This window comes from Ambystoma mexicanum, chromosome 13 (assembly GCF_040938575.1).
Source record: "Ambystoma mexicanum isolate Mex_15411 chromosome 13, UKY_AmexF1_1, whole genome shotgun sequence".
Taxonomy (NCBI): Eukaryota; Metazoa; Chordata; class Amphibia; order Caudata; family Ambystomatidae; genus Ambystoma; species Ambystoma mexicanum.
The window spans coordinates 368,877,940-368,901,974 of record NC_090938.1 but is presented as its reverse complement, the minus strand read 5'-3'; the positions used below and the strand labels follow the sequence as shown (position 1 = coordinate 368,901,974).

Sequence of the window (24,035 nt, the reverse complement as noted above, 5' to 3'; positions counted from 1 at the left end):
ACAAATTGTGCATGGTGTACAACACGAAAATAAAGAATGTACCTGCCAAAATTACAAACCTATACTGCTGTACGTTAGTGGTGAAGCTGGATCAGGGAAAACATTCTTAATCAGAATCATCAGCAAGTTCCTTCAACAATTGACAAACAACAAACTGTCAGCTGTTGTAACGGCCCCCACAGGTTTAGCTGCCTACAACATAGGCGGTGTGACTTTACACCGATTACTACTGCTTCCAGTAGAGCATCAAAATAAATCAGACTACTACAAACCTTTTGCAGAAGCTGCAATGGAATTACGCAGAGTATTGAAACAAATGAAAATGCTACTAATAGATGAAGTGAGCATGGTCTCCAACCTAATGTTGGCTTTGATTCATCTCAGATTGCAAGAAGTACTTAAAAGTAATAACGAAGAACTCTTTGCAGGGAAACACATTATCGTTTTCGGAGATAGTCTACAATTGACACCAGTGAAAGGTGAACCAATTTTTAAAACCTTAGGCCACAAACTCTGCCGGAAAACTGTTGGTAGCATAGGTAATGATAACCTTTTGCAACATTTCCAATACAGAGAATTAACTGAGAACATGCGGCAATCTGCAGATCTCACTTATGCCAACATCTTAAAAAGTATTAGAGTTGGTATATTATCGCAAGAAGCACAAGTTGTATTGAAAAACCGGCATATACATGCACTTTATGGCGATAATGCATGTGCAACTGATGTTATGGAACAAATAGCGCACAAACATGTCAATTGTATGGCCTTAATGCCAACTCTTGCAAGCTGTTTCAAATTCAATGAAACAATGTTAAAGAAAGAAATGCAACCAATAATAGAAATTAGCGCCACAGACAAACTAGACATACATGGTATGACAGTACCCATGTGTGAGCAAGCCACAACAAGCCTAAATAGTTTAGAAAATTCAATCTCCAACACTGCTGGGTTGGAAAAATATTGAAATTATCCTTAAATTGTAGAGTAATGCTTAAACGTAACCTCGATGTAGAGCAAGGGCTAGTTAATGGAGCACTGGGCACAGTTGTTGGCTTTCAATCATACCCACGTGATAGCAACATTCAGTTTGTAAATATTCGCTATGATAAACTTTCAGAAGTGAAAAGGATAGGGCGCTCAATTGCTCGATTCCTTCTCTTCAAAGACATGTATGTACGTAGAGAGCAATTTTCTCTAACTCTTGCATGTGCAGTTACCATTCATAAATCCCAAGGTCTTACCCTAGACAAAGCATTGATATATATAGGAAACAGAGTGTTTAAGGAGGGCATGAGCTACGTAGCATTATCACGCTTACGTACACTTGACGGTCTATTGCCAATAAACTTTGATTCAAGTAAAGTCAAAGCTGATATTCTTGCATTCTAGAATACAATAGATTGTGTTCACTGTACACCCCTCATCTGAAAAAATACCCTGTTCCAGATAAAGTAAAACATGGTAAAAGAAAAGTAAATGGAACAGAAATGCAACAGAATTCAACAGCAAATTCCGCAAAGAAAAGAAAAGAAGCTAAAGTTTCATCAATTACCGCAAACATAGAACAACCTATTAGGGAATGTAAACCAGGGACGTCGGCAAAGAAGCAACAGAAAAACCGAAAAATGCACTCAGATACAGAACTTGCTGGGCCATTCAAATTTGCAAATGAAAGTGGGGTAAGTTGCTATGCAAATATAGCAATGAATATTCTATTTCAATTGCCACCAATTGTTAATAATATTTACCTGCAAAGTATAGACCAATTGTGTTTGCAAATGTTAGTGCTGCATAGAAATGCAACAAGCAATCCTGACAACACATACAGTGTTCATGGAGTAAGGCAACAATTGGACGACTGTGCTGGAATGGTGAGATTCACTATGAACTCACAAGAAGATCCACAAGAATTTCTAATGTACATACTATTGTATTGGAAAACAAAAGCATACCTGTAAATGAAATCTTCCAAATTTCGTACATGTGGAAACATACATGCACTCTCTGTAGCAAAGTGATACAGGAAGAAATCCCAAATGAGCGATTTGTGTATGTTTCCATACCAAATTGTGAGAGCATTCCATTTCAGCAACTTGTACAAAATGCAAACCATGGCAGATTATGTACTATTTGCAATTCAGACAATCGCTCCACCTTACTGATAAAATCACATAGTGCCTACATAATACTTATGCTTCTACGTTATAATGCAGATGGCACCAAAAACAACTGCAAACTGACTGGATTCACACACGGTCAAGTGTCACTTGGAAAGAAAACCTTTACAACAGTAGGTATAATCTACCATGCAGGAGCTACAACCAATGCAGGTCACTACACTGCATACATTAAAAATAATTGTGGATGGTTTGAATGTAATGATAGCGCCATTACTCTAAAGCAGAGATTGCCAGCTAACCTAACAAATGTGTATTTAATGTTCTTAAAGCCAACATTTATGAAATAATGTGTACTTCAAGATTGTCAACAAATTATGTGAAAGACTACAAACAGTTAGAATACGCCCACAGGTATCTAACTACCCGAGAGGATGGAAGAATGACACAAATAAATGATTATCACAGACCTTTGGAAACAAATGCACAGGTAGAATACACCTAAATCGGCAGGAAGGCAACAAACAAAACATTAATTGGAAAGATGAAGGAAACAGGATATAACAACGACACAAATTAATGAGTATCACAAATCTGTAGGAACAAATGCACAGTTAGAATACGCCTACAGGTATCTAACTGTTGTTAAAAATCAGCAGGAAGGCAACAAACATAACATTGATCAGAAAGATGAAGGAAGCACGCAAAGGAAACAAATCCGACAAGGATTTCTTTTCCCCAGACCCAAGGATTAGAAAAGCAAACACAGAAACTGAGCGCAATGCACAGTACACTGGTTTGTAAACTAAATATGAGGGTAAAAAAAAAAGGTAAACTGCCTATTATGCAATGTAGTAAATTTTCAAAAAATGCAAACACTAACACACCTTTTTCTCTTATCACAGAAATGGAAAAAGGGATACTTCCGTCAAGTACGATAGCCATTTAAAAGTTGTATGTGGATTCTGAACAAAGTAAGGAGTAAGTATATTGGCAGTCATTTTCTACACATGGGAATCTACATGTCTAATCTATGGTACTAATATACTGCAGTGCCTGTAGGCTGGCCCTTGCATCTTCGGTGAGTAATGTACCACCTACGCCTTACGACCAAGGTACAAGGAGTATAGTTCCTATCCACAACCATCGCTGCATATCAAAACCATGGTCCTTGTAAATTAGCTACTTATAAATTTAACTTTTCGGACCATCGTCTGCAGCCATGAAGCTAAGACACTAGGGCATCAACACAACTAGCGCATTACACCACACCCATATTGACTTGTAACTCCACTGCTTATGACTTCAGTCTTGGGTGCATGGCATTTGGGCATGCAGTCAAGAGTCTGGGTTCTGGCCAGAAACACCACAGCATATCGGAACCATGGTGTCTTGTCATTTTACTATGAACACACTTGGTTTTGGGAGCATGGCCTGCTCCCAAAACGCTACGCCCTCCCCACAACCATCTTAATGATGTTGCATAGTACAAGTGTACCAATAGCTCTAATATGGTGCAGTAGTTTGTAGCCACTGGCTACAGAGGTGAGTTTGAGGCCATAGCATTATGAATGTATGGGTATACAGTATTTCAAATGCATAGTTACTTACAACTGCAGTGCTTATTACTTAGCTAAAGTACTCTGCATCCTGGCCACTACTACCACACCATATGACATTCATTGTGGCATATAACTACACTATGAACAAATGTACTTTTGGGGGCATGGTCTTCGGCCATGCACCCATGATTGCAGCCCCTCCCCACAGCCGACAGAGTGATGCACTACCACACCATATTGTACCCACTGTACCTTGTAAGTACACTACATATAACTGTGCTGTTGGGTGCATGGCCTGCGGCCATGCACTCATGACTGCAGACTCTCCCCACAGCCACCTGACTGATGTTCAATACTAGGGGTGTCTGTGTAGGTCTGAAATGCTGCACTGTTTGTGGGCAGGGCCTAACATTTTAGGTGTATTGCGATACATTTCAATATATGGTTGTGAAGTGGCTTATAACTCCAGTGCTTACCAGTTTCCTGTTCGGTGCATGCTTGGGTGTATGGCATACAGCCTGTAACCATGCACACAAAAGTACACATCTTGTCCACAACCACCGCACTACATGAAACCCATGTGGGCTTGTAAGTGAAAAGGTTATAGCTTTGTTGTTAGGGGCATGGGCTTCAGCCTTGCACCCAAGAGTGCACACACTCCCCACAACCAGGCAATCAATACGCAATAGTAAGAGGGTATCTCTGGGTGTGACATGCTGAAGTATTTGCGGCCAGGGCCTAGAGTTTTGGAAGTAAGGCCTTCGGCCTTTGGCCGACGGCCTTGCATCCAAGACTCTAGGCCCTGGCCACACCCACCGTAGCATGTGACACCCATGGCGGCGTACTAAAGAATATAATAATAGCCGTAGGAAAAAGTAATGCAATCACGGCATGTTGTCAATTTTAATGTTTGCTGCCACTATGCGGGTCCTTATAACAGTTACAAGTTCCCTGTGCACTGGACGGACTGAAATAGTGCCCTTATTGGACCCCTCATTTGCTGTGCGTACAAGGGGGCCATAGGAAATACATCATAAAGAGATTATAACTGTGTTATTGGGTGCAGGGTCTCTCCACAACCACCTCAGTGATGTGTGGTAGGGGTGGTTTTCTACAGATGGGGTATCCTTCAGTGCTTCCAGCCAGAGGCTTCACGCCTAGCTGTATGTCCATAGATCTTACATGGGATGGGTGTACTGTGGCTTCCACGTCTAGTACTTATAACTTTGGTTTTGGCCATGCACCCAAGACTGCATGCACTCCCCACAATTTGCCAATCGAAACGCAATACTACGGGTGTATCCATTGGTGTGACATGCTGCGGTGGTTGTGGCTAGGGCCTACAGTCTTGGAAGGAAGGCCTTCGGCCTTCGGCCGACGGCCATTCATCCAAGACTCTAGGCCCTGGCCACAACCACTGTAGCATGTGACACCCATGGCGGCGTACTGCTGAATATAGTAATAGACATCGGAAAAAGTAATGCAATCACGTCATGTTGTCAATTTCAATGTTGGCTACCACTACGCATGTGTTTCCAACAGTTAAAAGTTTCCTGTCCACTGCATGGACTAAAGTGCTATCGTTATTACACCCCACATTTTCTGTGCGTACAAGGTGTCCATAGAAAGTACATCATGAAGACCGACCCCCAGAACAAATGCATTGATCACTCATGTCTTACTGTCTGAACCTTTCCCAACGCTCTGTGACACAGCAAAAGAGTTTTATAAATAGAGCATGTGTACGCTGGTTGTTGCTCTGCTTTCGGCGGATCCAAGATGTCGGGCACATCCAAACAATCTGACGCAGAACACGTCTCGCAGCAGCCAATGGGCAGAGACGTTGCGTGTCCACGGTCATGATGCCAGCCTCTTAGCCAATCGGTATCTTGTCCGTGGACTGAACAGGGAAGTGTGACCGCTAAGCGGACATAGATATCACTAATTTTTTCAGACCTACTTTTTGATAATTTCAAAGAAAAGTACTGCACGGAAGGTCACCAAACTTACAAAAGCACGCTTTCGGGACCAAGCTGCTGCCCCTGCCGCAAATTTGGTGAAAATCTGTCCAGCGGTTTGAACTGTAGCCATGCGCAAAGTTTTTCCCCCATTCAGTCTATGAGAAAAAAAGACGTTTTGGGACCCCCCCTATAACTTTTGCCCCCCTGGAACAAACATCTCCAAACCTTGCAAAATAATTCAGATTGGCCCATATACTTATTTTGCAAAGTTTGGTGATGATTCGTCCAGGGGGAGAAAAGTTATAAGCCGCCCAAAAAGTGCTCTTCCTATGGAAACAGCAACTTAACCATAACTACACGGCCACTGCCGTGCCCGTGTTATACTTTTTAATGTATACACCATTATGTGCATTATAATATGATTACTGATGTACCCACGTACATGTGACGTACCTTTTTTATGACTCATCACTATAATGAACACATCGTTTGCTCATCATGTGTAAATGGTGATTTTACATCAGTATTTACATGTTTGTGTCTCTATCTAAAGTAATACCATTTTGTTTGTTTTCCTATTCTTCACCTACATTGTTCCTTATATTATATACCTCTACTTATCTTCAGCAGATATATAGTTTATTGTTTAATAGCACTGCTGTGCTATTTACGATCGCTACATGACATGTCATTACGCCATGATGTCATCACGTTTTGATGACATCACACGCATGTGATTGTCCCGCACATTTTGATCTGTACATGTAAGGATAGCATTCGGACGCTCAGGCACTCCTAGATAGGAGGGCTTTGGCGATTACACTGGTAAGTCACATAAGCACTACTACAGCATTTACAGTGAATGTGCCAGTCTCTAGGCAGAGTCGGGCGTGAGCTTCTTTTCTGAGTCGCTGAATGATTTCTTTGAAATATATTCTTTAGCTTTCCTTATGTTGAGCCTTTGTTGGAAAGACAACTGCTTTACAGGAGACAAGGTAGTGGAAACGCATTGTGTCTGTATTTTCACGTCACTTTTGAATTAGATATGTAGAAGCCCTGGTTATATTGGGCTTATGATTTGTTCGCTTTGTGTCATTTTTGAAAACAGGCTCAATGAGCGTAGAATCATTGCTTCATGTTATCTTTTGGGACATGCTTAATTGGCAAAGTATCATAGCTTCACTTGTAGGCAGGTATGCTTCCTTTGAAAGTTACTGTTTGTAAATATGTTTTTTTAAAAACAATTTTATTAGTTTTTTCAAACAAACAATACAAACCAAACATGCAGTGCATATATCAACAGACCAATTGTACATTACTTAGTTCTGATCACTGCTTCCCTTATCCCACCCCCCCATTCCGAGCCTATTACTTCCCCCATTCTGTTCTTACATCTTGTGGTGGGGACTCCCCTTCCATGGGTTCTGTCGGGTCTTGTATTGACCCAAACAACTCTGCTATTAATACTTTCCAGGCCATCAGGGTCTCTGTCTCCTCCTCCCACCCTGCACTGTTCGCTTCTTGCCATACCATGGTTTCTCCATCCGCCCATTTCTGCAGATCTTTCCACCACACCTCTACTCGTGGTTTGTGGCATGTCTTCCACCCCATAGCAATTCTCCTCTTTGCAAGCACACATGCTAGAACTTTTAATTTACCCACATGCTTAAGTTTCTGTGATCTGGGGCACCCCCCAACAAACAGGCCCACACTGTAACCACCACAATCTTGACCTCCTTCTCCACTAGTTTTTGTGCAACTTCACTCCAGAAGTGCTCAATAACTGGGCATGACCAAAACATATGTACCATACCCGCCTTCTCCTCATCACATTTTGGGCATGCTTGCCGTCCTGCATTTTCAAACCTAGATATCCTCTGGGGTGTCATATACGCCCTATGCTTGACATACAGTTGTGTCTGCTTTAACCTTGCATTCCTCGACACCTTCTTATGGTACCCCTGGGCTCGTTCCCACATCCCGTCCTTCATCGGGGCTCCTACTTCTGCTTCCCAGTCTTGTCTCAATTGTGTTACCTCCTTCCCAACTTTAGACATCATCATCTTGTATATTCTAGATATCTCATGTCCCCCCTCAGTTATATCATATATTATATCTATGGTAGCATCCGGTTCTTCCTCCAGTGCCGCTTCGTGCCATGTTCTTTTAATTCTTTGCACCATTCTGTGGTACGTAATATACTGGCCTGTGTGTAACCCGGTCTCCTCACCCAGCACCTCAAAATCTATGATAGACCCCTCACGCCAGATATCACCCATTGTTGCTAGCCTGACCGGTTCCCAGTGGTTCCTGATTATCATCCTGAGCTGCTTTTCTCCCCCTGTCAATGCAACTAGTGGTACCTGCCGGGAACATTGGGCAGGGTTCTCCATCATCTGGCATGCCCTGCGCCATATCTTCCATCCTAGTATCATGATCTTGGGAACGCCCTTCCATTTCTGTCTTGGGCAACCACATCATCTCTTTCAAGTAAAATGGGGCACAATCTTGTCCAAACAACCTGGATTCGGAGGTCACATCATCTGAGAGCCATTTGGCAACATATTGCAGTTGGCTCGCTACATAATAGACCTCATAATTAGGCAGTTTTATCCCCCCTTTCTCATAAAAATTCTGTAGCTTCCATAGTGCCACCCTGTTTCGCATGCCATGCCACAGGAAATCCCTGCACACGCTAGTCAGTTTAATGAAGAACTTCTTGGGTATCAGGTGTGGTATATTCCCAAAGTAGTTCAGGAGCCTAAGTAGGACCACCATCTTTAGCATTGCCCCTCGTCCCATCATTGCAAAGGGCAGCTTCACCCAAAAGTTCATGCTATTTTCAATTTTTTTAATGGCTACCTCCGTTTTGTGCCTATCCTCCTCTTCCACTGTGTGGTATACATCTATCCCTAAATAACGAAATGTACTAACCGCCCATGGTATCTGTAACACCGGTAACTGTTCCATTAGAATCCCCCTACATGCGCCCAGAGGGAACATGCTAGATTTCTGAGGGTTCACTGCTATACCGGACAACCTCGCATATCTCTCCATCATTTCTAGAATGTATTGGAGATTTTCTTCCGGGTGCCGCAAGTACAGCAGCATGTCATCCACATACAGGGAGATCAGATGTCGTTTTGCACCCACAGCAATGCCTATGATGTCATATTGTTGTCTCAAGTATATTGCTAGGGTTTCCAGGGCTAATATGTAAAGCATTGGAGACCAGGGCCATCCCTGTCTTGTACCTCTGCTAAGCTGCCATCTTTCCGATATCACTGCTCCCGTTTTAACTCTGGCCAGCAGTTCACTATAGAGCATTTTCGCCCACTGTATATATCCTGATCCCATCCCATAACCCGCCAGGGCCACCAGCAGCCATGGCCACTTGACCGAATCGAAGGCCTTTATTGCGTCCAGAGACACAATTGCCATTTCACCCTCGCTCTCGCTCCCAAACTCAATAACTCGTTGGAGTCGTCTATGATTATTGGTTATGTTCCTATTTGGGACATAACCCGTCTGATCAGGGTGTATTAGTTTACCAATAACCCTCTTCAGTCTATTTGCCAAGACAGCCGTCAATATCTTGCTGTCTTGATTCAACATCGACAAGGGTCTATAGGAACCGCAGCTATGCCCAGGCTTGTTAGGTTTGGGAAGCGGTTTTATGATCGCTTCTATAAGTGACTCTGGCAATCTTCCCAACTCAAACGCTTCGTTCAACATTTCTAACAGTGGGGGAAGCACTTCTTCTTTATATACTTTATAAAATTCACTTGGGAGTACATCAGCCTCCGGAGTATTACAAGTGGGCAACTGTCTCACCACCTCCTCTAGCTCCTCCAGGGTAATCGGTGCGTCTAGCTCCTCTCTTTCCTCCGCATTTATCTTGGGCAGTCCTATATCCTCCAGTGTTTCTGTTATCGTCTCGCGATCACTCTCCCCATCACCTCCATCTAGTAGCCTATAATAGTCTACAAACTCCTGATTAACTCCCTCTTGGGTGTCAGCCACACTACCGTCTTCCCTCGTTATTGTTCTAATCGGGGATCTGGGGGATTCACTCTTATATAGCCACGCCAAAAGCCTTCCTGGTGTATCCCCTCCCGCATGCTGTCTCTCTATATATTTCTTATAATTGAGGTTACACAGTCTTTCCCAGTGACCCGCCCATTTCTGCTGCAGCCTGAGTATCAATTCCATTTCTGCCTTAGTACTACTTTCTCCCCTCAATGCCTTTTCCAGTTCCCCTTCTGTCTCCCGTAGGTCAGCCAGGATCCCCCCTTGCAGATCTTTAGATTTTGCTATGGCTACCCCTCTCATCACAACTTTAAAGGCTTCCCACAGTATGCCCGCCGAGTCCACACTGCCGGTATTCGTTTCAAAATAGTTTATAATCTCCTCCCTCATATCCTCCCTAAAAAAGGGGTCTTTCAGTGCCTCCGCTCGGAGACGTCATGTCGGAATCCTTGCTCTCGAGGGGCGGTATTGCCATCCGAGAATCAGGGGCGAGTGGTCCGAAAGGACCCTTGCTTTATATTCTACTTGTGTAGATTCTGTTATTACCCCCTGGTGTAACAAAGACATAGTCCAACCTAGTGTGCAACTGCTGCGGGGCGGAATATTGCGAGTATTGCCTTTCCTGGAGGTATTTCATCCTCCACACATCTCCCAGACCAAAGTCATCCAGCAATGTCTGCAGCGCTTTAGTGGCTGGGGCGGGTCTATCCATCTTCCCATCCGATCCATCCACCCTAGGGTTTAGTACACAGTTAAAGTCCCCTCCCCAGATTACCGCACTCCCCATACACACGCTAAGATTTGTACACATTGTTCTGAAATATGCTGCTGTATTCTCATTCGGGGCGTACGTATTTACAATGCTCAGTATAACCATCCTCCCGTCCATCTCAGCTATCTCCTGCAACAGCTGAAATGGGACATGCCGCGCCACCCAGATAAGCACTCCCCTAGCATAGGCAGAATATGATGAGCCCACCATAACTTCCTTCCATTTCTTAGCAATCATCTCCACTTTACCCGTGTCAGGTGGGTCTCCTGCAGCAGTGCAATGTCTATCTTTTGCCTTCGCAGGTACAACATGACCTTGTTTACTTCAAATAGCTATTTAGCCCCTGACATTCCAAGTAATTATTTTAAGGTCCCCCATGGCCTGTTAGAGTTCCACCCCGCCCTCCACCGGTGCGGTCCAGATCTAAGTTCCATCTCAGTCTATATAGGCTCGGTTCCCAATTTGAACTTCCCTTAACTAAAAACACACCAAACTCCCCACTCTCCCTCCCTCCCACCTCCCTTCCCATCCCTAACATCACCCCCACAACTGTTGCCCAGCTCCATCCCTGGATCTCAGGCACCCCAGCATCTAGCTCTTTCTGGCAATAGCCTGTACTCGCAGCTCAGTAGGATGAGGTCGCCCTGGTGGCTATCCCACTACTACTACTACTCGGGGGGCAGGGTGCCTTCATCCTGCCGCTCCTACCTGCTTCAATTCAACCACGCATTGCTACTCAATTTACTTATGTGCTCAACATTCTATATTCCAGTCCATTAAGTTCAACAAAATCAAGGATATCATAGCCTAGTTTCAACATTATCCGTCCGTGCCCCTCTATCATCATCTTTATAATAGTCGCTACTGGGATACCCTGCTCTATGTCATTTCAGTATGCATATAATATCCCTTTCACATATCGTGCTCCTCATGGGCCTGCTCCGCATCTCGTTCCGGGCAGCCCTGTAGGTCCAGCCATGTCGCTGCGTCCTCTGGGGTGTCAAAAAAGAACATTCTGCTTTTGTGCAACACTTTCAATTTCGCAGAGTACAGGAGCATATATTTGATTCCGGCTGTGCATAGCCTCCTTTTGACTGCCACATAGCTGTACCGTTGCCTCTGAACTAACATTGTGTAGTCAGGATACGCTGTGATAGTGGCTGAAGCTCTTTCGATCGTTCCCCCTTTACAAAAGTACTACAAAATCTTCTCGCGATCTTTATAATTGAGTATCTTTGCAATTATTGCATGGGGAGGGGCCCCAGGCTTCAGTTTCCTCATGAGGGCTCTATGTGCGCGTTCCACTGTAAATCCTTGCGAGAGTTTGACGGCCCCTATTTCTTGTAGGATCATGTTCTCCACATAGTCTGTAGGGTCTTGGCTTTCTTCCCCCTCCGGCAGGCCGACCACGCGGATGTTATTCCTTCTCGCCCTCTCTTCAGCTTCCTCCGCACGGTTCTCCAGGTTAGCTACCTGCTGCTTTAGTATGTGAACCTCCTTTGCATTATTGATGCTGGTATCTGTGTTTGTTTTCACCACACTCTCCAGGCTACTCGTTCTGTCTGCCAGCGCCCTGACATCTTGTCACAGCAGGGTAACTTCTATGCCCACTGCATCTATTTTAGCCTCCAAGGAAGTTTGCAGGTCCGTCATTGCTATCCCCCATGAGTCTCTCAACTCTGTTATAGCCGTTAGTATTTGGCAGTTTTCTGTCGCCAGGGTACTCTCCGCGGGTGCGGTCGCGCCACTGTGTGTCGTCGCTGCAGGAGACTGCTGTGTCTTGGCAAATATTTCCATCGTTGGTTGCTTGCTTTTGCTCTTGGCTCCTCTCCCCGTCATCTTGCGATATTAGTTATGTGTCTGAGCTTACTTAACCGTGGTGTGGCAATTCTGCTTCTGCTTCTTCGTCTTACTGTGGCACCAGTGAGTCACTTCTGGCCTGGGGCCATTGCCCTTGATGAGCCCTTGTATTTGTTCGTGTGCGTTAAGCTATATCTTCGGGTGGGTTATGTCCTCTCATGTTTCCAATTGTCCTTACTGCGGCTTGTAAACTGCTTCTGGCTTCCAGCAGGACCAACCGTTTCTCGGGCTCATAGTACTCTCCGCTCCACTGTCTGCATTCACTGAGGTTACTCCAGTGTCATCAATAGCCTAACTCAGCCCTGTATACCATGCTCTCCAGTAATAACCCCCAGTGTCCAGCTCATTCACTCTTCAGGGCCATTTGCTTGTTCTTTTTACCTCCTCCTCCGTCTTCAGCACATGCACTCCATTTTCCACTGATAATATCCAAGGCCAGCACCTTTGCTCCAGTCTGTGCCCTTAAACAGATCAATAAGGCACTGTTCTCCAGCTAGTTGCGCATGCAGGGCAATAATCCCCTCTGTTATGATGACAGGGAAGGAGAGCATATGATTTTATTAGTTTTTACATTTAGGTGCTGTAGAACCATATTGTGCATCTCGCTCCAGTTCTTTCTCTGCCCTTTTTCGTGTGGGCAACGTTCTCGCCTCCCAAACCTTGCATCCGGGAGTGTAACAATGTCTCTGCTACGCCTGCTCCAGCCTGGCAATTTCAAGTAGCTGGCAGTAGTAGGACCACGCTGGTTTCCCAACACAGAATGTGTCCTGTGTTTTTATAACAATGTATCCCCTCTGCCAGCCGCTGATCGTGCCGCAGCAGTGGCGCTCCAAGCTGTCCGCTCTGGGTTCACCTAAGCCTCACAGAGCCCTGGTCGGCTCCATCATTGCTACAATTGTAGCCGCATGAAACACCTTGTTTCTATTCGATGCCCGCCGCCGCTGCTCTCAGACCCCTCCGCACCGCAAACGTTGTGTCCACGGTGCCATGCACTTCCATTCCCAGTGCGGCAACGGGCTCTGTAGTACGAGCGTGTTTCTCCCTGCAGCCGGCTCCGCACAACACAATCCTCTCCTCCAGCCTTCATAGTTCACCGCTCGGGTCTAAATGGCAGCTTCCACCACATCAAGCTCGAGTCCTTTGTTAGCCGCCATCTTGTGCCCCAGTCTTTCGCTGCGGCTGCCTTCGAACAATGCTTCTTTTTGTCCCTTTTAAACCTCTGATTCATTTGAAGTTTACGGTTGGTGTAGAGCACACGTTCCGACGTCCCTGCCTCTGTTTATGGATGCCGTGAGTCGTTTTTAAGCGTGTTTTCAGCGGATCAATCTCGGATCACCAGGAGCAGCTCTGTGAGACAAGTCCTATTGCATGGCTAGCTAGCCACGCCCCCCCCTGTTTGTAAATATGTTGGTTTGATTTTTGATTTTTCCTTGAGCATATATTGATGATCACCTTTCTATTATTTGTAGAGATTTTTCCTGATGATGGACATTTTGCCCAACAAGGATTGGCCATTCCTTCTGCCACTGGAGCAACAGCAATGCATCAGTCTGAATAAAAAAGAAGAATGCTGATTGGCCAAAGACATTATGGGATTTTCTTGATAACTGTATGAATTTCCTTTAGTATTTACTACTAGGGTGGAGACACATACCGGAGGGCACCCCCCCCCGTTTTTTGTTCATACTGTTATTTCCTGAAAGAGTGCAATTCATGTTTTTTGGCATATACCAAATACCAAAAGTGTAAGAATTGTAGACAATTTCAAGAAATGCACATGGTGCGTACTCTTATATTTCCTTGAGTGTGTAGATTATTGCACATAACATTAGCAGGATGTTGGGTTCAGATATCAGAGAAAGTGTGAAGCCATGAGATTGTAGGACAGGGCATAGCTAGAAAGCAAATGGGTGCGTTACCAAAGTTGAATCAATGCAAAAGGACAGCAAAAGACTATATTTGACAGGTCTCTTGTACAGCCATTTTATTAGATTAATATGAAAGGGGCCAACCATGGCTTTGATGCTAGGTAATACGTGTTTCCATTGATGAGGGCAGATCAGAGGTCCAATAAAATGTGGCCACTTCCAGAACCATGCCTTGTTTTTCCAGGTAGAAGACATTCCTAGTTCCCGCAACAGCAGAGTTAGTGAGACACTGATGCAATGGCTTGGCGGATCTCCTATGAGCTTACTGACTCAGTCAGAAGGGATGCCTTTCCAGTTGCTTGGCATCAGCAGGTTCTAGGTTTGATTTAGTTTATCTGCTTGGGCAAGTGAGGTGATTTTCACTGTGAAAGGCTTGCACCTGGAAAGAAGCTATGCGCAGTCAGGAGTGTACTTGCATAGTCAAGCACTACGAACTGATGTGCAGTACATGTTTCTATTCAAGTTTAAATGTTTTATTTCATCACCATCATAGGTAGTAGATATGCATGTAAAAACAGTACAATCAAAACAAATTTCCATAAATCTAGCAAACTTAATATAACAACAATGCCTGTACAGCAGTGTTTGCGAAATGTAAGCAAAAAGAAAGAAAAGAGGGAGAAAAAACACATTTTCACCCCTAAAAACGTACTCTAATAATGCCCCGCCATCAAATATCCATCCAACAGGCTACATATGTGAAATGCAATCAGATTATACAGTCGGTACAATGGGGCATCATGTAAACTGTACATAACTTATGCAGTAAATGATTAAAGTGACAATTAACCATAGGTGTCCAAGAATAGACCCCAAAGGTCATTGAATTTGTCAGATTCATCTTTATACTTTAAAATTGCTTTTTCAAACATTGACACAGTAAGCTAATTTACCACCCAATCATCGTTGTTGAAGCTGTCAGGGGATTTCCATGCACACAAGATCATTCTTTTTGCAAGCATACAGCCTCTTAATGGTTCTACGTTATTTTGCCTTGGGATTTTTCATCGCAGGACTTTTCATCGCCGTTTTTTTATCGAAAAAAGCTCGTTTTTTTTTTTTGGGGGGGGGGTTACCCACCCAAACCCCCCATTATTTTTTTTTTAAATTATTGCCTTTCAACCACAAATATTTATTTAATTTTAAACCCCCCCCAAAAAAAAATGATGATTTCTTTTTCGATAAAAAAACGGCGATAAAAATCCTGCGACGAAAAATCCTGCGGCAAAAGAACAGTATACCCTCTTAATACCCATATTTTCTTTGAAAATTATAGGTCTCTGAAGGGGGTGACATACCAGAGAATCAGAAGCGTGGCCATTCTCAGGATCAAACATTGGAGTACCAGACCCAACCGCTCACAAACCTATTCCCAGAAAGTTCTAGTTTTCACACAAAACCACAGTAGGTGACTCAGAGTGCCCACTGATTGGTTACACTTCCAACACCTGTCTCTGAGAGTCATCTTTTAAACATTCTTTCTGGCGACCAGTGTGTTCTAAACAGCAGCTTGGTTTGCGTAGCTCTTAGCCCCCAGTCAATGCTCGAGAGCTGAACATTGTTGCAACTTCTCTGCCAACACTGGGGACTAACCTTCTCATTCAATTCATCGGCCCAGGCGGCTGCAAGTTCAGAGACACCCTTCTTTTTCGATGAGTGGATGTTATACAGTACATGTTTGTATAGGGACCCAACACACAATGGACAACTGGTTATGCCCAAAACACATTTCATATGTTCAGAAGGTCAGGGTACTTATGTGGGTTATTACATGAACTGTTTATGTTTAGGTGCTTGCTTTGTCTAACCACAAGACCTGACCCACTGCCCATAGTTTCAACTCCCTCTCGCTAAGGGGGAGAAAACTTGTGGCTGTGCCAATGTTTTGGCCTACAGCTTCCATCATCCCAAGCCAGTATAGTCAATGGTTATGGCTCATGGGAGTCATAGGCAAAGACATCTAGAAGCCACAGATTGCCTTCCATTGCTCTAGCCCCTTCATAGCCCTGAACCGCTTGGGACCTCCATTGTTCCTCAGTTACTCTCACATTGGAGTGCAATGTAAGTTCGTCAGGAATCCAGCAGTGATATTGGGATCGGTACTGTGTCCTCGTTGAAATCGAAGACTTGACACGGCCTTCACAAGGAGATGCAACCCATTCAAGTGCCCTGCCTGTGACATCCCCTGGCTCCCAGAACCTACACCTCCATCAGTCAGGATATTTAGTGTTAGTTGGTCGAGGCAGTCAATGGCCATTGACAAGTCCAGCAGCATTAAGATGGACAGTTGACAATTTCCCACCATGTCCAGCAAATATTCTCTGTTATCTATTTGCTGATGAGCTCAGATCCCACAACAGCTGCCGTACCTCAATGCCTTATTGCAGTTGGAAACATCCTAGCTAGAAATGAGATACTGGATGTTGGACTATACCAAGCATATCTATTTATATTCTAGATCGTATTTTTCAGAGTGGGGTGGCCCAGGACTTATACTATTTTCACGCCACAAATTATAATCTGAGTGTCTGATTAACTAAAGCATGAAACCACTAGACACCCAAATGTGATGACTGTCGGACTCTGAGTGGCATCGCTCAGTGGAGCAGCTTTTATTCAATTGTTTTTAAGTAGTTGTGCACCATTACAGAAGAGGATCAGCCCTATGCAAATCATTCAGTCCTGCCACCAATGCTAGCAGAGTGGCCCGAGATACGTCTGCAAGGCCGTGTCCCCTTTGTACGGGTACACAAGCAACTCCAGACATGTTTCGGCCTCCCCGGGCATCCTCAGTGAGAGATTACTTGATTTCCTCCTAGGTGCAGTGAGCTAGGGACCCATTTCTGGCAATACTCTCTGCCACTTAGGGAGATTAACAATAGACATCAAAGAGTGACGAAGGGACAGCTTTGACTTAATCATGCCCACTGGCACTTCTCTGGGCACCATCCATTTAATACCTTTTTAGCTTAATCCTGTTTTGAGACGCTTTCTTCACCTTTTTAGTAAGCAATGCAGCCTCAAGAATACTATCGTTAGCTAAGCTACTTACTTCTTATTGCTGGCCTCAAAGAGTGTCGGTTGGCACCCTAGTCTATAGTTGTCCAAGTTGTTAGTTCTATCTTCTCTCTCAAATCCTCCCTCACTCCATAACACTCCGCCCGTTGTCATTCCTTACCTGTGCACAGAATCCTCCCTCATTCCATGACACTCTGCCCGTTGTCATTCCTTACCTGTGCCAGGACCATGTCCTTGACCCCGCCATCCTTCCGCAGAAGACCCTTCTCCCGTTCGATGAGGGCTTCAAGGGACTGCTGGTGTATTCGGTCTGCTGGGGGTGGCCCCTCAATGACTTGGTCCCCTGGAGACTTATAGGGAAACTTCCACCCCAGGCTCAAGTTGATGGAGCCGTTTGGGTTCCCGCTGGAGTCGTTAAGAACAAAATCACCTGCAAAATATGAAGGATAAGATGTGCTTTTCTGTAGGGGCCATCAGAGAGGGAAAAACAGAGGAAGAGAGAGAGAGAAAGATGGAGAAGAGAGGGAGATGGAGAAAGACGGGAGAGAGAGAGGCTGAGAGAGTGAGAAATGGAGACAGGAGATAAAGAGATGGAGAAAGAGAGGAGAGAGAGAGGGTGAGAGAGAGAGAAGGTGAGCGACAGGGAACATAGAGAGTGAGAAAGAGGGGAACTGAGACACATTTTGTATAAGGTTTTGCACAACCAAACACAAATAAAAAAAACATGAAAAAAAGACAGAGAGTGGGAGGGAGAAGGAGAGAATGGGATGATAGGGGGAAGAGAGGGAGAGAGAGGGAGGGACGGAGACCGAGAGGGTGAGAGAGAGAAAGAGAAAGAGAGATTGAAGCACGCAGTAAGGAAGCTATATCAGTAGGCTGTGGGAGAGACCAATGAAAAAGAGTCAGATATGAAAGAAAAGCAGCAAGAAAGAGACAAGAGAAACTGGAAAACATGAAAGGAATGAAGAGAAAAATAAACCCAGGTAAAAACAATCCAAATGTAAGGACAAAACAATTGCATGATCAAGGGAAGGGGCCCCAGCAATAGGATGGAAAGAAAGAGCGCCAAAATAGGAACAATAAAATGCCAATGTGTGTATGTTTAAGAAAGAGAGATGGAAAGACACAAACATAGCCACACAATCAGGAGTGAATTGGGTAAAGAGTGAATGGAGACAGAAGGAATACGAGACAAGCATTGGCAAAGCCAACAGTTTGGGCTTTTGTGTAAGCATGGCAAAGGCACTTGCCAGGCACTGACATAGTTGTATTAACTGGCCATTGATGATGGCATCAGGTGCAAAATGGTGCGAGTACCGGGGTATCTAATGGCAGTGCCCGGCAAATGCCTAATACTTATACACACGCCGAAACGGTAGGCTTTACCAATGGTCATTTTTAACAGGACTTTAGGGAAGGACACACAGAGTGCTTATAAATCGAATGGCTGAAGACATTACTATTACACCAGTAGCGGGTTTACAAATACAATTAAGCCATTCACTCTCAGAAGAAGGCTTTGAAAAAACACCGGCAGGTACTTTCAGCGCAAAGTAGTAGGCACTTTGAGCACAACGTTTGATGGTAAGGATTGTTTAAGGCAAGCTCAGAGAGTTCGCAGGAGGAGGTGTTTTGGGCGGAGAGTTGCAGTCACGGTGGGAATGGCCATAGGAGTTAACATGGTCATGGGCAGTCAAAGGGTGGGCTAATAACCAAACACCAGCTACGAGCTGTGTGTCCTTCCTCATGGGCCAGTCCTTACTATCTGTACTCGAATGCAATAGTTTCATTTTATAGGTCGTGCCAGCGTCACCTAGTAGCCCAAACTACAAAATAAGTCAAAACACAAACAAGGAAATTGAGTTAGGGAAAGCAGGAGAGGAATGGGTATGACAAATAACTCTGAAAATCAAGTAGAGTAGAGGAGAGAAGGATGGCAAAAAGGGTGGGCTAAGAACTAAACACCAGCTACAAGCTGTGTGTCCTTACTCATAGGCCAGTCCTTATTATCTGTACTCTAATGCAATCGTTTCAGCTTGTAGGTGGTGCCAGCGACACCTAGTAGCCCAAACTAAAAAATACGTGAAAACACAAACAAGGAAACTGAGCTAGGGAAAGCAGGAGATGAATAGAGATAACAAATAACTCTGGCAATCAAGTAGAGGAGAGGAGAGAAGGATGGCAAAAGAAGGTGTGATGTGTTTATCCACAGACACTAGCCGGAGTAGGGATTTTAAGAATGATGTCTCTTTATTATATTCTACTTCTGTGCATCATCCGTGCCCCCAACTAAATACTAGCACACTGTGCCGCTAAATCTTAGGAGCTAAGTATGAAATATGCTGCTGATGTGTACTATTGATTTGTAATTCTGTGTATTTTTTAAATTATAGCCAAAAGTATGTTTTTATAAGGTTTTTATGGTCGATCTACATTTGATGTTCTTCCTTTTTATATGTATGTGTGCTTCTTTTTGTACTAATGTATTAATTGTCCATTGGAACTTAAAGGTCAAAAACTGAATAAAAGTGTGTTTGACTGACTGATAGTCTATTTCATGATGTGTTCTGACTTCTAAGGGATATCATCGTAGGTGTTGTTGTGGCTTTGTTGAATGATACCCAGTGTTTCCACCTGGGAAATATGAAGGGATGGGATGGCTCCGCTAGGATTCCAAACCGGTCTCTGCAAGTCAGACACCACATTTCTGAAGCAAGCACTTAACTTGATGAGCCAACCAGTGTTTGAATCCGACTATCAATGCAACAGTTATGCTAGCTTGACTTGGTTACAATAAATACCTTAAAGTCACAAAAATAACTCACCATGCCTCCTAGATCTGGGAGAGTATAGGTTCTCTCCTAGGAAGAGTGCAGGAACAAGGACATAGTGTTTACAGCTGAAGCGTTTGAAGGTAAAGAGGAGGGGGAATTTTCATACTGTGAGATTCCTCTCCCCATCCACCAGGGAAATGGACATGAGATGTAGGAGGAACCTTAGAGCTCGACCTCAGAATTAGATAGATAGATAGATAGATAGATAGATAGATAGATAGATAGATAGATAGATAGATAGATAGATAGATAGATAGATAGATAGATAGATAGATAGATCAAGTTTGGTCTTATCTAAATCATTGGTAGTGACCTTGGTAGTGACCTTCACCTCTTATTATATATGACATGAGGCCGAGAAACGTACATTGACACCTAACTTAATTGGTTAATTAATTGGTTAATACTTGTGATTGTTTTTTTATTATATGACTAGTTATTCCTTTTTCATGTATTTGAATGTAATTAACAACCATGTTTACTCTATGGCTATTTTAGGATGCAATATTAATTGATATATTTTAATGATATGTATTGGTTGTATTATACATGTAATAATGATGATTTTTAGTATTACTAGTATAAAAGATTTTTATTGTAAACCATATGCACTTAAAAAATAAAAAAATAAAACAAATACAAATAAAGATATATAGATATAAACAGAAATGCCTTCAAGCCAGCTGGATGTGGGGCCGAGCCTGGGGCTTCTCTTCAACAGTGGAGAGCACGATTGTAAGTCTGGTACGCTTCAGTACACTTCAAATAAAACATAGAGGGCCTGATTCATGGAAGTGTTTTATAATGGTGCAATCCCATAGGAAAACGTTCCATGAATCAGGCCCAGAATGTAGACCCTTCACATGCACAAACATTGGCAAAGCCAACAGTTTTTCCTTTCATGCAGACATGAGGTGGACTTTTGCCTGACACTGCTTGATGAGTCTACATGCCCACAGGATGGCAACAGCTGAAAATGGTGTGACTACCAGGGTATATGATAGCAGTGTCTATTTAATACATATATAAAAGCCAGAACTGTTGGCTTTGTTAATGCTTGCTATTACCAGTACTTCAGCACTAGAAACAGATATAAATCAGGTGGTTGAAAGCACACTTGGTTAAGACTTTTCTAATTGCATCCGTATTGCAGAGAAGACCTAGGGGGTCGACACAGATGACTACTACAATCTTGAAGGGCACATAATCATTATATGTATGATTACCAATTGTGAATATTAACGTGAAGGATAACAATCATTATATGTACGATTAATGACTGTAAGGGCACCGTACTAGTGCTTTATGGTCAACCAGTAGCTGGGAGTGCTAGGTACCAGATATAAGAATTGCACCATATCACGGATTAGTAAAATCCAATGTATATACTTAATAAACTAACACAATCATTACAGTTGAACTCCCTTTTTTGTGTTCATTATGGGGTTGGTTCCTTGAAATCCATGGGCTAGAATTAAAGATGTGCACCTTACAGCAAGGTCGCAAAAGGGACATAAGGTGATCCCATACGCGGGGAAGCATGGTCTACACAATTCACGCCTCCCTGTCAATCGGGATGAGTCATAGTGCGACAGTCACTCATCCATTCAAATAGATAGTAACATGTTTTGTCAATACAGCATTTGCAGCATGGCTATTGGGTAGAGAGGGCAAATAGAATGAACCTACACTTGCTCATCCGATTCCAGTAGGCCTCAGGTGGGGACTATATACTTCTTCTCAAAGAAGAAGAAGCATAAATAGGGCAAAACAAGGAAAGATGTTTTAAGTCTTTCTTGCTGACACCATCACATAAATATCATTTGAAGGTATTCGTCCTCCTCCGCTGCCTTTGGTCAAAGGTAACAGAGTCGTTCTCAAACTAAACCGAACCCTTCGCTGGTGATGTTTAACAAACCAGGTTTAATACTCTTCACAGGTATTGACCAATGTATATGGTAGGTAATGCTTGACAGGACCTTTCACTGAAGTTGTTCTTTCCATAGACGAACGGGACAGGAAAGTCTGTACCGAGACCTGCGTATTTATCGCAGTTCTTCTAGGAGAATCCATATAAGGGACTGGAAACCCAAAGCAAGACATTGCATCTCAAAGAATCCCAGCCAGCTGCTGCCGGAGCCCTAGACAGAATCCAGCAGATCATAAGCAATATCATGCATCAAGTTATAGTTGTTGCATTTATAAATAAAGCCAGAACACTACTGAGACAAAGCCCAGTCCGCATTTTAAATGATCATCCTTAATCTAGATTGAAATTGCTTGGGAAAACCCACCAAACTTCCGCATTGGAGGTTGCAACGGGAATAGACTGAGCACGATAACTACAGAAGGGTCTATCGAGAGATCTCCAATGCTCCTTCCAAATCTAAGTAGCGGCCCCATTCACCCGGCCCAGCTCCGGAGCTTGGGCCTCCACATGGGCAGCCCACTTCAAATTAGGGGAGAATACTATGCCCACATAGGGGAATTGCTTAACCGATGCCAGGGTGCCGCCAGCTACCCTGATGGAGGGGAAACCTCGGGAATGGGTTCCGACACAGATAAGATGAGACATGGTAACATTCAGCTTCAGATCCTGTGCAACCATATACTCTTCATAGCCTTTAAGTAGGTCTTGCAGAGCTAATGATGTGTAGGCCAGCAGGACCATGTCATCAGCATAGGCCAGCACAGAGCTACTCCGTCTCCCTACCCTTGCGGGCATCTTGAGTAAGCGTATTTAATTCTGCAAGTAGAGAGCTAACATATACATTAAACAAAAGGAGAGATGGGACACACGCCTGCCTAACCTCCCCTGCGAGTGGGAAGGCAGCAGAATAAATTACTCTTTGTCCATAACGATCTCTATCTGAAAGATCACAATGCAGCGCTAAGAAAATAATCACTAGCCCCTTAGACATTCCCAGAGACAGCAAGATAGTCCAGAGATTTGTTCAATTGACCTGGCAGAATGTGGGGGACAGGCCCGGGACACCCGGATACATCATACTCTTGTATTCCTGCACATACATATCAAGTATAATCCTAAGGTTCAGGGTTTGTTTGTCATACCCAGGCCCCCACGGAAGACATGATGTGTTTCAGACAACACACCACTAGTCGGAACCCATTCCAAAACTTGCCCATATCTTACCTTTCCAAACTACTTAGCAGAAGATGTTGGTCTTAGGATCTGTGGTATCACCCTTCTTAAAAATTGGTACAATAATAGCCTGCCTCCAACTTGGCTGGAAATTGCCAGTAGCTACTACTTCATTAAAGATGTTATTAAATGCTGGCACCTGACTTTACTCCCAAATTGAATAGGTCCATACGAATTGGGTTGGGGCCAGGTGCCTTTAAATTTGCACATAGGGCCTGAACCTCTTTGCAAGTGGTGATGAGTGAAGGGCCAGGATAAGCTTGTTACTGCACATCCTCTATGATTTCAGGTGCCGGTACTGTTTGAGCTATTGGACAAAGGGCCAAAGCAGAATTGTACAATGTGGAAAAGTAGTTAAACCCCTTCATCAGGGCAACACATGGAACAGACTCAGCTGGGGAGGGACATTGCCTCATCCCATGACAAGTTTCAAAATTCACCACTATCTTTGTTCTGCACGGCCCGTTCAGGGTCACGTCACAATTCTTTTTGTTGTGCTTATTTTGCCTTATTTTATAAATTTATGTTTATAAAGCTCTGCAAGTGGCTGTTGGGCTGCCCAGACCGGTGTTTCTGGGATCCTGAAATCCATTTCTGACTCCGCCCACTTTTCATTTCCTCACTACAAAAACCACTGGCCACTCGCCTTGTGCGCGCAAGCTCTGTGTAAGTGGCTCTGCAGGTGGCTGTTGGGCTGTTAGACTGTGAGACTGGGTGCCGCAGCGGTGCAGGCATCTTAATGTACGACCTCCTTGCTTCCAGTATTGTCTTGCCATCTTATATTTGCC

At 43.9% G+C, this 24,035-nt stretch overlaps 1 protein-coding gene across 8 annotated transcripts in view; it reads right to left on the bottom strand.

Annotated features, from left to right (window-relative positions):
- RPGRIP1 (RPGR interacting protein 1) overlaps positions 1 to 24,035 on the bottom strand; it is a 638,645-nt gene that overhangs the window by 322,156 nt on the left and 292,454 nt on the right. For all 8 annotated transcript variants that reach the window (XM_069633891.1, XM_069633894.1, XM_069633896.1 and 5 more), the window contains one exon: positions 17,466 to 17,680. In XM_069633891.1, the coding sequence (XP_069489992.1) occupies positions 17,466 to 17,680 (215 nt within the window). The remainder of the gene's footprint in view (positions 1 to 17,465; positions 17,681 to 24,035) is intronic.